Source organism: Lampetra planeri, chromosome 4, assembly GCF_965212315.1.
Source record: "Lampetra planeri chromosome 4, kcLamPlan1.2.h2, whole genome shotgun sequence".
NCBI lineage: Eukaryota > Metazoa > Chordata > Hyperoartia > Petromyzontiformes > Petromyzontidae > Lampetra > Lampetra planeri.
The window spans coordinates 15,232,058-15,247,264 of NC_136110.1; the positions used below are offsets into that span (position 1 = coordinate 15,232,058).

General features: G+C 50.3%; 1 protein-coding gene across 2 annotated transcripts in view; it reads left to right on the top strand.

The window, feature by feature from the left end:
* Nucleotides 1-15,207, top strand: part of LOC144717745 (DNA polymerase zeta catalytic subunit-like) — a 134,247-nt gene that overhangs the window by 23,579 nt on the left and 95,461 nt on the right. For both annotated transcript variants that reach the window (XM_078593368.1, XM_078593367.1), the window contains exons 5-6: nucleotides 2,618-2,733; nucleotides 3,429-3,544. In XM_078593368.1, the coding sequence (XP_078449494.1) occupies nucleotides 2,618-2,733; nucleotides 3,429-3,544 (232 nt within the window). The remainder of the gene's footprint in view (nucleotides 1-2,617; nucleotides 2,734-3,428; nucleotides 3,545-15,207) is intronic.

A 15,207-nucleotide genomic window follows, 5' to 3' on the forward strand; every position in this document is an offset into this window, starting at 1 on the left:
CGAACCTGACAACCCGAGTTCGATTCTTGCTCATGGCCAACACCAGTGACGATGATCTGTTCAATCTGAAATTAGCTCAGGTTCTAATCCTGCACCTCACAGTGTGAGAGTTTACAGTGTTGGAGTTGATTAAAGGCATCGATCGGGGGCGTTTGATTGAGGGCGTTGATCAAACTCCTAAATCAAAGGTGATATGCCATAACGGGACTCCAGCATGCTGCGTGTGTAAAAGCAAAAGAAGCAACAACACTAGTAGCAACAACACCTTGCGATGGAGATACTGCAACTTCATCTTATGCTGCTCGCCGCGGTGCATTGGCTTCTGGTTGCCGAACGAATACATTGAGGTTGCAATCATAACACACAAAGTGCTTGTCACAAATGAACCACAATACCTTGCTGATCTCGTCATGGAGCATAAACCATCACTCGAACTCCGGTCATCCTCACAGCAGCGGCTTTTGGGTAACCATCGAAAAAAGATGGTTACCGCATCACGTGCTGTCAGATGCGCTTCTGCGGCCATCTGGAACGCTCTTCCAATCTAGATTGAAAACTAATTTTTAGAACTGCTTTTTGTGTTTAGTTTGTTGTCCTTCCCCACACCTCTGATTAGCACCATTGGCTACATATGGTGCGAAAGGAGTTCAACATACCTACAAAGTGGTTTTCATAGCCAAGAAAAAACCCGATCTGCGAAAGTTAACCAACACTGGACCTCCTTGTCACAACTCCCTGTATTATGGACATCACTGCCCAATTACACAGTTCTCATCATCTACAAGTCCATCTCTTCATACCAGGATTTGCACTCCTACTGCAGGAGACCAATTTCTTACTGACACCATTATGGTAACCTTGTCTTAAAAGAAAAGCTTGTATCTTCAGACCCCAATAGGTAACATGTTTCTTAGCACGCTTACTCCCTTCATTCTTTCTTCAGAAGTCACTAAGTGGTGGTCTGAACTGATTTAGTCAGCTGTGTATCTCTGGTGTTCAGAAAAGACTTCCTCTGTTGTGCCCTGTTTACAACGTACAGGAATACACCACTATCCATATGTGTTGTGTTCGTAGGAAATCTATTTAAATCAAAATTGCTTAAAGCGAAGTCTAGCTTCCCAAAGACATTGTTAAAATCAGGGGTTTGTTGCCAGCTGATATTTCTAGATAAAAACATCTGTGACTAAATGTCATGAAGAGTATGACAATAGATATGATTACAAATGGACATACATTTTAGCTAATAATAAGTTAAACTAATAATAATAAAATAATGAGATAAATCTTACCAGAGATGGTTGAAGAGCTTACTGGACAGTGGCGGCTCCTGCAAAATCGCTCAGGGGGGGCAAATGTCTGGATGATTAATAAGGATAAGGTCCACCCATGCAAAGGATAAATTAACAGCTTAAGCATGTAAAGGCAACTTCACTTCTTTAATATTAATGAAAAATAAAGTGACTCTTACAATACATATTGTTTGTTTCTATACTCACTATTAATACAATCCACTCAAGTTTATTTTATTAAAGATTCCACTAGGTGGCGACAAATAAAATTGTTGACTGAAACGTGCTTACGTATGATGACGTAAGCACGTTAGTGCGAGCCCTCCCGGAAGCCATAGAGAATGCATTTCAGCGCCCCCCGTTCGAAAAAAAACATCTTTGAATGTAAGTCTATGGGAACACTCTGGGCGATTCTCAGCCGGAGTGAAATCGCCCTAAAAGAGGCGGTACTCCACAGAACGTGACATGACGCTGATTGGACTATATCCAGAGGCACAGTGACGGCTAGCGTGACTCTGTGGTTGAATGACATTGGTGGTGCGTCGCCCAATCGCCCTAATGAAGAAACCTCCCCTGTTACTGGATGAGCAGTGGCGGAGTTATGCAGACGAAGGGGAAGCATCACCTGCTTTTTCATCTGTGGATGAAGCTGCAGCCACAGCGACGTCTCTTCTGGGCTCCTCTCCGGACGTTTTGGCTTCATTGCAGAACATTGAAAAAATCTGTCCAAAGAGAGCTAGACACTTCCATTTGGTGGAGGGATTTTGATTTATAAGCACAATGTGTGTACAGTATGGTATTACATCACACAATAGTCCGTTTTAAGCACGTGTGTTCCTCGTTTATAAATTGCACGAACATTTTTTGTGTGCAATGTTTAGAAAGAATACATATGCGAAAAATTTAACCTATGAGGATACATGTTCTCTAATTAATTCACAACATATATACGAAACAATGCATAATGCAGTAACTTTTATCGGGGTATTCCTGTAATCAATGAGGCTCAGTCTTGCCATTGGTGACCTCCATGTGAGCTTGTGTGACTTCTGTTCAAACTGTGTGATACATGCTATGAAGCAGCAAAAAAGGTATAAATTAATTATTATGAATCTTTTGCTGCTTCATATCTTGTGTAACCTGGTTGCACCGTAGTTTTCCTGTCCTATTCCATGCTGCCCTAGTCCATGCCCCCTACTCATACCTGCCTCCTACCTAGATGTTGAAGTCCCCTAGTTGGAGAACATCGTACTTCAGTACTATTTTCACAGTCGTCATGCCAACTGTAAGATGTGTAACATTACACCTGTTTCATTGTGCTCGTACAGGTTTGACCCTGATATTTTGCTTGGGTATGAGGTCCAGATGCTTTCCTGGGGCTACTTGCTGCAGCGAGCAGCTGCACTTAAAAGGAACTTCAAAAGCACCATCTCAAGGATGAAGGGTCAGAGAGCAACAGTCACCACTTAACATTCCACAACATTCGCACGCCTGTGTAATAGTCGCACCACGCTTAGCTGGGCACTGGTGGCGTATGCTGGTAACCCAGCACTATGTGACCGGGGTTTGGATTACACAAGTTAGTGAAGTGCCCAAATCCGTAGGGCGTCGAGGTCACCATCTCCTGGCTTGTCAGATTGTAGCATTCCAGCAAGTGGGTTAATTTCCATATTTTTTCCATCTGTACGGCGATTGAATGTTAACCATTTGCATGCGTGGGCTTTCTCTGGGTACTCCGCTTTTTTCTCACATATATAAACACTCATTAATGGAGTTGACCAAACAGCTTAATGTAGTGCCACATAACTTGGGCAATTGTTGGCACTGGTTCTGGCTGCCTCTAAATTTAACAAATTGGTGTATTTATTAAATGGGTATTTACATTCGTTATAAAAAAAAAAAACACAAACTCATTCCTTTTCAAGCACCATACCCGGACAGCTTGGGCTCTTATCCGCATGGTGACCAAACGCTAAGATTCAAAATTCAGTGTTTGCTCATTTCACACCAACATTGCCACAGGCAGTGAAGACTCTGCTTGACAGCTAAATAATGTTCAAGCAATTGGATGGCTCCATATATGCATTAATATGGTCAGGAATAAAATGTTTATTGGAAGTGTTTTCTATTTTATTTCAGTAGAACCCACAGAAACTCAGGTTGGTGTTGGAAAGAATGAGGAAGACGATGACTTTGCAGATATTCACATTGGGGGTCGAGTCGTTCTGAACCTGTGGAGCCAAATGAGGTCTGAGGTGAGTTCATCACATCATGAGGCCTCCTTTGCCAGTACCAAAATATACTAATAGGGTTTTTCCCCTTATTTTCTGGCAACAAAATTAACACCTTTTGCAAGGAATCATGTTTACATTAACCACAATACTTGCAGTCAAAATGCAAACAAAAAACAATACTCTGATCATTTATTAATTGTCCTTGAAACTCATTGGTCCACACCAGACACAGCTTTTCTTAGAGCCTTTTGAACGTTACAACGACAAGAAATACAAAAAACATGATAGGAGTGCAAAGTATAGGAACGGTAAGCAAATCACTTTAAAGGTCAACTTTTTTTTATCTTACCAGGCAAAGCCCACTGAACCTGGCCACAAATGATAGCTCAAAAAGTGCCTTATCATGTGGAAATTTATAGTAGCAAAATTATCTAAATTATTTAAACGCATGTTTCTAAATGTGGAGGGAAAAACCAGAGAACCTGGAGAAAATATTAAAGTGACCATGGGGAGAACATGCAAACTCCAAATATACAGGCGTCAGGGTTGATATCGAATCCCCAACTTGCATACCAGGCGAAGAACAGAACATCACACCACTGTGGTGCCCCTTGAATAAATAAATAACTACAAATAAATAAAGTATTTAAGTTCAAATTGCATTAGTACATCTGTAGTGTTGAACACGGAGGCACACACTTGACTTGGAGGCAACACGTTTTTTCCACAGCCCCAACAGGGCTAACTACATAAACGTACACATGCTATCTAGATGTTATTCCGGACTTACAGTACTCCGGTGTTTACAAATTGAGTTGTACCTGTGGTGACTTGCTATATCGGGGAGACGAAACGACATATTTCGGACCGAATTCGCGAGCACAAATCAGATTTGAAACACGGCAGAACAAATTATTCAGCCGTTGCTGATCATTGTTACAACGCTGTGGGTGATCATTATATCGTTTTCTCCGATACCAAGGTACTCTGCAAGCCGTATGGATACCACCAAAGATTTGTCCATGAAGCCATACAGATATACAAACACAGACATAACTTCAACCGAGAAGATGGATTCAAATTGAGCAATCATTGGAAAGATGTGATTAACCATGTTAACCCTCAACCGCCACTCTCCCCCGCTCTGCGTCCCCCCGCCACCATCCATGACGCCGTCCTTTAATACCACCTTCACCTTCCTGGCTCCACCCCCACCCCAACCCCCGCCCCCATCCTGCACCTCGTCCTCCCTCCACCATCCGTTGTGCCGTCCTTTATTACTACCGTCACCGTCCTGGCTCCACCCACACTCCAACCCTCCTCTTACCCTATATATTAATGTCCCATCACAAATAACTCTCACTACGGTTATTTTGCTGTGCCTTTTTACACCTGATGAAGGAAGCTTGTGTTGCTTCCGAAACGTCGTGATTTAATTGATTTATTTTCATTTATTATTAATTTTATTTAATTTTTTACCTATGTGACTTTACCGAAAAAACCTAAGAGTATGACTTCTTGCAGTCATGAAAGCTTCAAATCTAGCATGCTAACGAGACCCCAACAGGGTAACAACACTCCTTTAACAGGGTAACTACATATCCGGGTCAGTCAATAACATTCTGACTGACCCACGATGCCAAGCGAAGACCGACGATCGAAGACATAGCACCGAGGGTTGATTCCGGAGAACAGCCCAGAACGCTCTCGGGACTGCCCCTTTATGCTCCCGAGCGTGGCCTCGCTCCGCCTTCGGCCATGCCCCCTTCGAGACCTTTCCCGAAGGATCTCGACCGAGCATCACGTATCCCTCAAGCCCCCCATGGAGCCCCCCATCACTACTCTGGCCCGGTCACGTGCCCTCTCGGTTTCACCCAGACTATCATCTCCTGACTTGACCTCTATCAGGCCCGTTCGCATGCCGCACTCTGGCCCCAGAGAGAGGTTCCAGGTGCACAGTAGCACTCTTATGAGAGTGCCTGACGCTAACACTATAGTGACACCCTTAACGTCACTACATTACCCCCCCCCCCCCCCTTTTAAAACGCAGCCGTCGCGGCTTTAAAACTCCTCCAATCTTATATATAAAAGTCTCCGCGCGCTCGCGCTTGCGGGGAATTTGGCTCTCGGACGGTGGGGTTTAAGACCGAAATAATTTGCCAGGCGGCACGCCCTAAGCCCCGTGGTGGGAATAGGCTATTCCGTTTTCCCGTCCGTAAACTTTAAAGTAGTTTAATTAACACATTTGTGCCGTTTCTATTATTCATTATTTACTTATTGCACGACATAGACCATACCAAGTGACGCCAATTGCTTGGGGGGGGGGGGGGGCGGACCCTGCCAAATCATGCGCGTTAGCTTGAGCTCACGGGAGACATTTTATTTTACGCGTTTTACAGTCAATACATACACACATCACGCTGCGGATATTTATTCACAGTGTCATGTCCTCTTCGCCCCCCCCCCAACACGATGCGTTCAGTTTATACTACAGACTCCGTAGATAATAATATTTTACTGCTTACATACTATTATTCTTGCACGGACGGCGGATGTTGAGGGGGGGGCGGGTAGCGGCCCAGCCGCTAGCCTGGCAACGTGCCAACTCCGTGGCTCGCCAATGTAGGCCAGAACGGGGGCTACGCATCGCACAAGGCCTCAACACGCCTATGCCAAGTACAAATGTACTTGCTTCTTACGCTAACAACTCAAGTCCATTGTTTATTATTGTTAAACACATTAGTTGACAAACATTACAATAATAATGTTTGTGTGCAGATAAAAACTGATCTTCATTGTTTACCAATATGAAACAAGTTCACAGAGAACCTCATTTGCCAGTAAAAATATGATAATTGTTTTTTTACCCTTCTATCTGGCAACAAAACTGACACCTTTTTACAAGGAGTCATGTTTGCATAGACCGCAATACCTGCAGTCATAATACAAACAAAAGAACATAACTCTGATAATGTGCACTGTCCTTGAAGTTGATTGGTCCACACCCGAGACAGCTTTCCTTAGAGCCATCTGGTCCAACCCATGTGAGACTAGGCTCTAAGGAAAGCTGTCTCGGGTGTGAACCAATCAACTTCAAGGACAGGGCACATCATCAGAGTTATGTTCTTTTGTTTGTATTTTGACTGCAGGTATTGCGGTCTATGCAAACATGACTCCTTGTAAAAAGGTGTCAGTTTTGTTGCCAGATAGAAGGGTAAAAAACCAAATATCAAGTTCACAAATGTTACAATAATTATGTTTGCGTGAAGATAACAACTCCGGTTCATTGTTTACCATTATGAAACGAGTTGACATGTTACAATAATTATGTTTGTGTACACAAAATTCTTTTTGGATTTTTGGGTTGCTCAATTTCCCCTTTTTTTGCTGCGCTTTTATAACGCTGCCACGGTCTACTGCCAGTCTGTGATTTCTGCTTATTTTTAAAATGCATTTCTATTGTTTCCATCGCTCACGTCACGCTATTTACTCATACGTTGTACTGCAATACTGATAGCTGTGCCATCATCGGGGATTTCTGTGCCCGTCGATGTGTGTGTGTGAGTCCATGTGTGTGTCTTTGAGTCCATATGTGTGTGCGTGTAGAGCCATGCGTGTCTTTAACTCCATGTGGGTGTCTTTTTCGAATGGACAACGTCAAAGTGTTTTGTGTGTGTGTCCATGTGTGTGTGTCAGTCGATCTGTGTGCGTGTACGTCCATGTGTATTTCAGTCCATATGTGTGTGTGTTAGTCCACATGTGTGTACATGTGTGTGTCACTCGATGTGTGTGTGTAAGTCAATGCGTCTGTGTGTGAGTCCATATGTGTGTTAATCCATGTCTGTGTATCTAAAGTAGATATCTGTGTGTCACAGTCCAGATGTGTGTGTAGGGCTATGTGTGTGTCAGTCTATGTATGTGTAAGTTCATGTGTGTGTGTCTTAGTCCATATGTGTGTGTGTAAGGACATATGTGTGTTTACATCAATGTGTGTTTTATTCCACGTATCTCTGTGTGCGAGTCGGTGTGTGTGTGAGTCGCTGTATGTGTGTACGTCCATATATATGTGTGCAACTCCATGTGTGTATATCTCAAGTGGATGTCTGTGTGACAGTCCACATGTGTATGTGTGTGTTCGGCAATGTGTGTGTCACTCTATGTGTGTGTGTGTCACTGTATGTGTGTACGTCGATATGTGTGTGTAACTCCATGTGTGCGTTTCTCAAGTGCATGTCTATGTGTGTGTGAGTCCATAAGTGTGTGTGTCTGTAAGTCGATGTGTTTGTGTGTGTCAGTCCATGTGTGTGTGTCTCAGTCCATGTGTGTGTGTGTTAGTCGCTGTGTGTGCATGCCTCCATGTTAGTCAGTGTAACTCCATTTATTTGCGCGTCTGTAGGTCCATGTGTGCATCTTAGTCCATGCTTGTGCTTTATTTACCTGCTCAAGGCCTATGATACCATCAGTAGGCCTGGCCTCTGGATTGCTCTTTGTGCTTTCCGAGTCCCGAACCCACTCATCACCATCCTTAAGGACCTTCATGATGGTGAGCGGCCCCGCGTCTTAACTACGTGGCCGTGAGTCAGAGCCATTCCCTGTACACCTTGGGGTGCAACAGGGATGTCCTCTGGCTCCCACATTGGACCACGTAGTTCGTCGAGCCTTCAATACCTGTGTTGAGTAGTTGTTGAGTAGTAGACGGAGGTACTCGGAGACGGAGGTGAGTTAGGGGCTTCTGCCAGGGTTTATTAACATATATCACTATCCCTGGTTCCCTCTTTACCCCTTCTACTATCCCCGTTCCTCCAGTGACCCCGCTTACATCACGGGGTCTCCCTTAAATACCCTAGGATGGGTGACGTCACGTGCACTGCCCAGCGCGTGCGACCCCACGTCCCGTGATGTCACCGCACCGGACAGCGCACACGACGCCACCACTCTCCTCTACTCCTCTACATCACCCCCCCCCCCCCCGTGAAAAAAAAACAGCCGACCCGGCTGCAATCACCCCGCAAGCGGGGCCCCACACCGGACCGAAGACCGAATATTCACGAGTTCGTGTGCCTGAAGGTATAACCGGCTGCTAGAAAACTAAACCTTAGGGCAGCACGGCCCCTCAAGCAGAACAGCAACAACAACCACAACAACAAAAAAACAAAACAAATAGAGCCCGAAGGCCTCATCCGCCGGATAGCGCCGAACGGGCGCCAGGGGCTGGGCCCGCTGAACGGCCATCAGGGCCGTCACCGGAGCCGCATCCCCCTCGAGCGGGTATGCGCTGCTGGCCCGCTCCCCCGTACGGTGTCCGCCACCCGTGCAGGTGGCCCGTCAGCGGGCAACAGGCCCACCGCTGTGGCCTCCGGTGACCGGGGGGTCTCTGTCGGCCTCTCTCGGGAGGGGCCTGGGGGCACACACACAGGTCGGACGTCACCTCCGTCAATGAGATCCAGCCGGTCAGGCACGCCGGATACATCATCAGCCGGCCGCTCCGGAATTGGGGGTGGATCCCCCAGGGTAGATGGAACATAACGTTTGAGCCGGGACGGGTGCACTATCCACTGCCGGCGACCAAACCGAATCCGGACGCATTGCGGCCGGCGGACCTCCACAACCTCCACGGGTCCCTGCCAAGGGCGATGCAATTTGGCCGATGTGCCAACGGGGACCTGGGGACAATGCAGCCACTCTTTTTGACCCGCTACCCACGGGAGGCCAGCTGCCTGGTGTTTGGGCAGCCGCTCATTAGCCGCCTGCCGGCTTGCGGAATTCTCGGCAGCGGCCTGTCGCGCCTCGCGCAGCCGGTCAAGCGCGACCTTCAAAGGGGTCGGCACTGCCGACCCCTTCTTGGAGGAGCCAACGTCCATCTGGACGTGCACCGGGGGCTCCGGTTCCCTACCGTACATCAAAAAAAAGGCGAAAATCCCGTGGAGGCATGAGGGGCCAACCGATACGCCGCCAAGACCCCCGGGATGAACAGGTCCCAGTCTGACTGGGACGTGTTCACCTGGTGGCACAGCATGGACGTAAGTGTGCGGTTCAAGCGCTCTACCATCCCGTCTGACTGGGGGTGGTAGGGCGAGGTGCGGATTTTCTTGGTGCCAAGGAGGTCACACACCTCCTTGAGCAACCTAGACGAGAAATTCCGCCCCTGGTCAGTCAACAATTGTTCCGGCGCACCCTTGTGAAACACGTACCCCTGGACGAAGGCCTCGGTGATAGAAGAGGCCAACTGATCGACCAAAGGCCATGCCATGGGCCAACGTGTGAGGTACTCAACGCCCACCAAGAGGTATTTGTAGCCCCGTTGGGATGCAGGGAATGGCCCCAAAATGTCGAGCGCCACGAGCTCATTAACGCGAGAAACCCGGATGGACTGCAGCGGGGCCCGGTCCCGGACAACTGGGGCCTTCCTCCGCGCGCAGTCGTGGCAACCCTTCAAAATCAGTGCCACGTCACCCTCAACACCCGGCCAGTAATAGTCCCGCTTAAGGGTCAATAAGGTCTTGTGGTAGCCAAGGTGCATAAGCTTCTCGTGAATGGCTCGGGTTAATTTACTACGCAGGCTAGTGGGCACAACCACACAATAGCGTTCCAATTGGGCATCCCAACGCATGAGTAGTCCGTCATGCACGGCGATCGCCGGGGCAGCCGACGAAGCTGAGCTCCGGGCCTTATGTCCGACACGGCGCCGTAGCTTCAGCAGAGAGGAATCCTCCATCTGCAAGCCGGACCATACCTCCCGGGGAAGTCCAAGGCCGAAATTCGCGGGCGACGCCGCACCTGGATGGGTGTCCGCCTCGGCCGACGCGACCAACTGGGCCGCGGCGTCCCCTGGGGCCTTGCAACGGCTAGAGCCCATGGCGCAAGCACACCCGCCGCCTGCCGGCAATCGGGATAAACCGTCCGCATTTCCATGCTGTGGATTACATCAAAGGGGTAATCCTGGAGCACTTCGAGCCAGCGAGACAGCTGACCCGAGGGCTGACTAATCTTCAGCGAATATTGCAGGGCCGCGTGGTCGGTTCGGACCGTAAACAGCCTACCGTACAAATATGGTCTATACAACTGAACAAAATAAACTATGGCCAAAAGCTCCCTCCGGGTCACACAATATCGCTGTTCCGTCGAGGACAGAATGCGACTGCCATAGGCTACCACCCTCTCAACCCCGTCGACCACCTGGGCCAGGACAGCCCCAATTCCCGTGTCGCTGGTATCGGCATCGAGCAGGAAGGGTTTCGTAAAATCCGGGTACCCCAAGGGCGGCGCATCCGCCAAGGCCGTGCGAAGCGCCGCAAAAGCCGCCGCCTCCTCCGCGCCCCAGTGAAACCTTTGGCCTTTGGCGGAAAGGGTGTGCAGTGGCTTCGCAATTGTCGCAAAATCGCGGACAAACCGGCGATAGTACGATGCGAAGCCAACGAAGCTACGCACCTCCGCGGCAGATGTGGGAGTCGACCACGTCCGGACACAAGCCGTTTTATCCGGGTCCGTGGCGACACCTGACGTGCTAACAATGTGTCCCAAATACCTCACCGATGGTTGTAGCAAGTGGCATTTCTGGGGTTTGAATTTCAAGCCAGCAGCACGCACTTTGACGAACACCGCCTCAAGGCGTTGCAAGTGCTCGCCAAACGTACGGCCAAAAACAATAACGTCATCCAAGTAGATTAGACAAGACTCCCACTGCAACCCCGCCAAGACCATCTCCATGAGACGCTGGAAGGTGGCCGGGGCCGAATGGAGACCCATAGGAAGCCGATTGAACTCGAACAACCCCTGTGGCATGCGGAACGCTGTTTTGGGTCTAGAGGCCTCATCCAGTGGCAATTGCCAGAAGCCGGAGAGCAAATCTAAAGTCGAAAAGAACCGCGCGCCCGAGAGGGCGTCCAGGGAATCATCCATGCGAGGCAATGGATATGCATCAGCCACCTTGTTCAATCTACGAAAATCGACGCAGAACCGGAGACTCCCGTCCCGTTTCTTGACTAGCACAATGGGGGCACCCCAAGGGCTAGTAGATGGGGAGATGATGTCCGCCGCCAACATTTCCTCGACAGCCGAGCGGACATGATCTTTTTCCGCTGGGCTAAAGCGGTGGGAATTAAGTCGAATAGGGGCCGCGTCGCCCGTGTCTATGTGGTGGTCCAAAAGAGTAGTGCGACCCAGATCAAACTTACTTTGGCTGAACACATCGGTGAATCGCTCGATGAGGTCGCGGAGTTGCCGACGTTCCCCGGAGGACAACGAGGAATTCTCGTCGCACAACGTGGCGATCCATGATGCGTCGGGGTCCCCCGTGCGCATCACGCCCGCCATGACCCCTCCATCCGGGGCAGCGCTCTCGGGTGGAGGAGCCGGGGTCGCGTGTGCCAGGACGGCGCCGGCCGGGACTACGACCGGCAAGGGTCCCGAATTGAGGACCTGCAAAAAAAGGTCCTGGCCCCCCCGACACGGCTGTCAAGGCGCCCACCAACCCCTTCGTCCTTGAAAAGTAGCTTGACGGGGACAGGAGGATACCCGTCTCCGTGGAGCCCATTTCGAGCAGTTTGCGCAACCTAAGGGGTATCAGGATTTGTGACGCCGGTGGTACGGTCACCGGCACTTTATTCAAGGCCCGTACACCGGCGACCAAGGGAGACAGGACGGTAGGCGATTGTAGGAATTGCAGCCGCCTCCCTGACGGCATTTCCACACAGCCCTGGTCAACGAGAATTCGGATGGGCATCCTAGACAAAAAGTCGGTCCCCAAGAGGCATGGCACTGCCAAGGTCCTGGAGACCAAAATCGGCCCGGCCAACTCAATCTCGTCAACCTGAACCGACGCTACAACGTGGCCCAAGATGCCCAAACTGCCGCCGTTCGCGGCGACACAAGCCCCGCGAACCGGCCTTAACGGACCCACGCTGCGGGGTAGCAGCCCAAAAATGGTACAGGAGGATATGGAGCTGAGTGGACTTGCCGATGACTGGTACCAGCCGTGTCAAGATCGGCCACTGGAGGAGGCTCCTGAAGGACGCTACTGGCCAGTTGGAGGCAGTCACCCTCCAACAACAACGGAGGGCAGAGGAGCGATGCTCACAACAACGAGCAGAGCGCCGGGTGGCTAAAGCACAGAAAGTTGCCACAGTAGATGCCACAGGTGGTGCATCAGCCAGTCGTCTAAGTCAGTCGACCTGTGCCATCTGGGTTTGCCCCGTGACCTCTTTCCAGCGGGCGTTCGACACTTCACGTGGCCTCAAGGTGCACATAGCCTGGCACAAGCGTTGTTGTAACATCACCGCCACTTAGTGGCGAATGGCGGTTGTTGTTGTTCAGTCTATGTATGTATGTCCATTTGTGCGTGCAACTCTATGTGTGTGTATCAATGGATTTGCGTGTGTAACTACATGTGTCTGCCTTTTTTGCCCGGGCAACGCCGGGTACTAACCGCTAGTTTAAAATAAAATAAGAACTCAGTGGCATCCCTTTTTAACCCACAGCCGGCTGTAAATCTCCGCAGTTTTTAAGGGGAGTTGAAACCCCGACACTTAGCAAGTCTGAAATGATTAACAGTGTTGCAACGGAGGCTTGCTACCCGCGGCAGCAGAACAATTTCCGATAACCTAATATATCTGTAATAATCCTTCTTGAGACGGCTTCGGAATCAGTCCTTTTTATTTCCACTTCCACAAATACACTTTACTCACACACTCTCCGTTGCTGGCAGACAACGGAGAGAGGGCAGACTTCACACCAAGTCCCCACCGTGCACGTGGCACCCAGAGCCCCCGTACGCGCGTGACCCTGCTCTTGTCGTTCCCAAGTCTGCTCTCGATCGCTCTCTCTCTCTCTCTCTCTTAATCCCTTCGTCACGTGGTACCCCCCAGCCAATCCTCCATAGACAGCGTTGACCGTTCCTGATGGTTCCCTGTCAATCCCGGGACCACGCCTCTGATCCGGCTCCCCATTAGCTGGGGCCCCGAATGGCCAGGCCAATCACCCCTGTTGACATGCCGAGATCACGCCGAGGCCATGCTCCCTGGCTCATCCCTTATTGGCTACAAAGCAGGACCGGCAAGCCAATCCCCACGTGAACCCTCTATGGCTGTTATAACATCACCCCCCCCCCCCCCCCCGGTGAAAAAATTTAGCCGTCTCGGCTGGGAAAAGGGTGATGAACCAATTCCGTAAAATATCTTATTAGGGCACTAAGGTGCATTTAACAGTAGAGGGTGAAACGGCGTCCCCGCGCCTAACAACACTTAAAACAGTCACCCATGAAAAACCCGACATACATTAGGGCGCCCCTGCAGCGCAGTAACGACAGGGAAAATAGCCAAACGATCAAACGTTAACGAAACGGGAGAGATTTCGACCGCGTACGCGACGCGGGACCCTCTCCGCTCCCAGCGCCTGGTCGCTTCGCTTCCGGATGGACAGGAGGTAGTAGGCTCGAAGAAGAAGTAGGTTGTTGGTGCTTGGTCACGTCCAGGGCAGGCCCCGTTGGAGGGGGGGCAGCGGGGGCTTCCTCAGCCCTCAGAACCTGATCATCTGTAGGAGGCACAACACAGTCCCCCTTGGGATCAACAGGTGTGGCAATCGGCGTAGTCGGCTCGGCAGAACCCGGCAGGTCAGCTAGTGGGGATGAAGGACCGACACGCACGTCAACATAGGGTTTAAGTCGCGAGGAATGAACATACCACCGACGTTTTCCGTACTGAATGCGGATACTTTGCGAGTTCCGAACATCTACCAACGTCACAGGCCCCCGCCACGGCCTGTGCAGTTTGGGGGACGTGCCCGCCAGTACCTGGGGGCAGTGGAGCCACGCCAGGTCTCCCACTGACCAAGGCATGCGAGTATGCGATCGACGCGCATACCGTTCGTTCCTTGCCTGGGCATGGTCCGTCGCACACCGGGCAGCCTCTCGCGCCTCCGTTACTCGTTCAAGCGAGTCACGCACGTGGTCAGGCAAGGAGCGGGACGGTCGTTCACTCGGCTTACCCAGTTGCACATCGATGGGTGGATCATTTTCACGGCCATACATCAAAAAAAATGGTGAGTATCCCGTGGACGTGTGCGGAACCATGCGGTATGCCGCTAAGACGCCTGGTATGTGCAGGTCCCAATCGGTTTGCTTTTCACTGACCGTGTGACAAAGCATAGCCGAGAGGGTACGGTTGAATCGTTCCACCATACCATCTGTTTGTGGATGGTATGGGGAGGTGCGAACTTTCTTTGTACCCAGCGCGTCACAAACGTCCCTAAGCAATTTAGAGGAGAAATTCCGCCCTTGATCTGTGAGCAGCCTCTCAGGTGCCCCCTTGTCCATGACATACCCGTTCAAGAAAGCGTCGGTGATGGACGCTGCCATTTCGTCGGGCAGAGGCCAGGCCATCGGCCATCGAGAAAAATATTCCACCCCGACCAGAAGGTATTTATTGCCCCTAGCCGACGGGGCAAACGGCCCCAGAATGTCGAGAGCAACTAATTCGTTGATACGGGACACCTTAATGGAACGCAACGGTGGTACATAGTGATTCCGAGGCGGCTTCCTCTTCGCACAATCATGGCATGAGCGGACAAAGTCATTGACGTCTGCCGTCATACCGGCCCAGAAAAAATCCTTTTGCATCACGGCCAAAGTCTTTTGGACACCGAGGTGCATTAACTTATCAGCGTGCAGAGCACGGAGCAGGTCGTAGCGA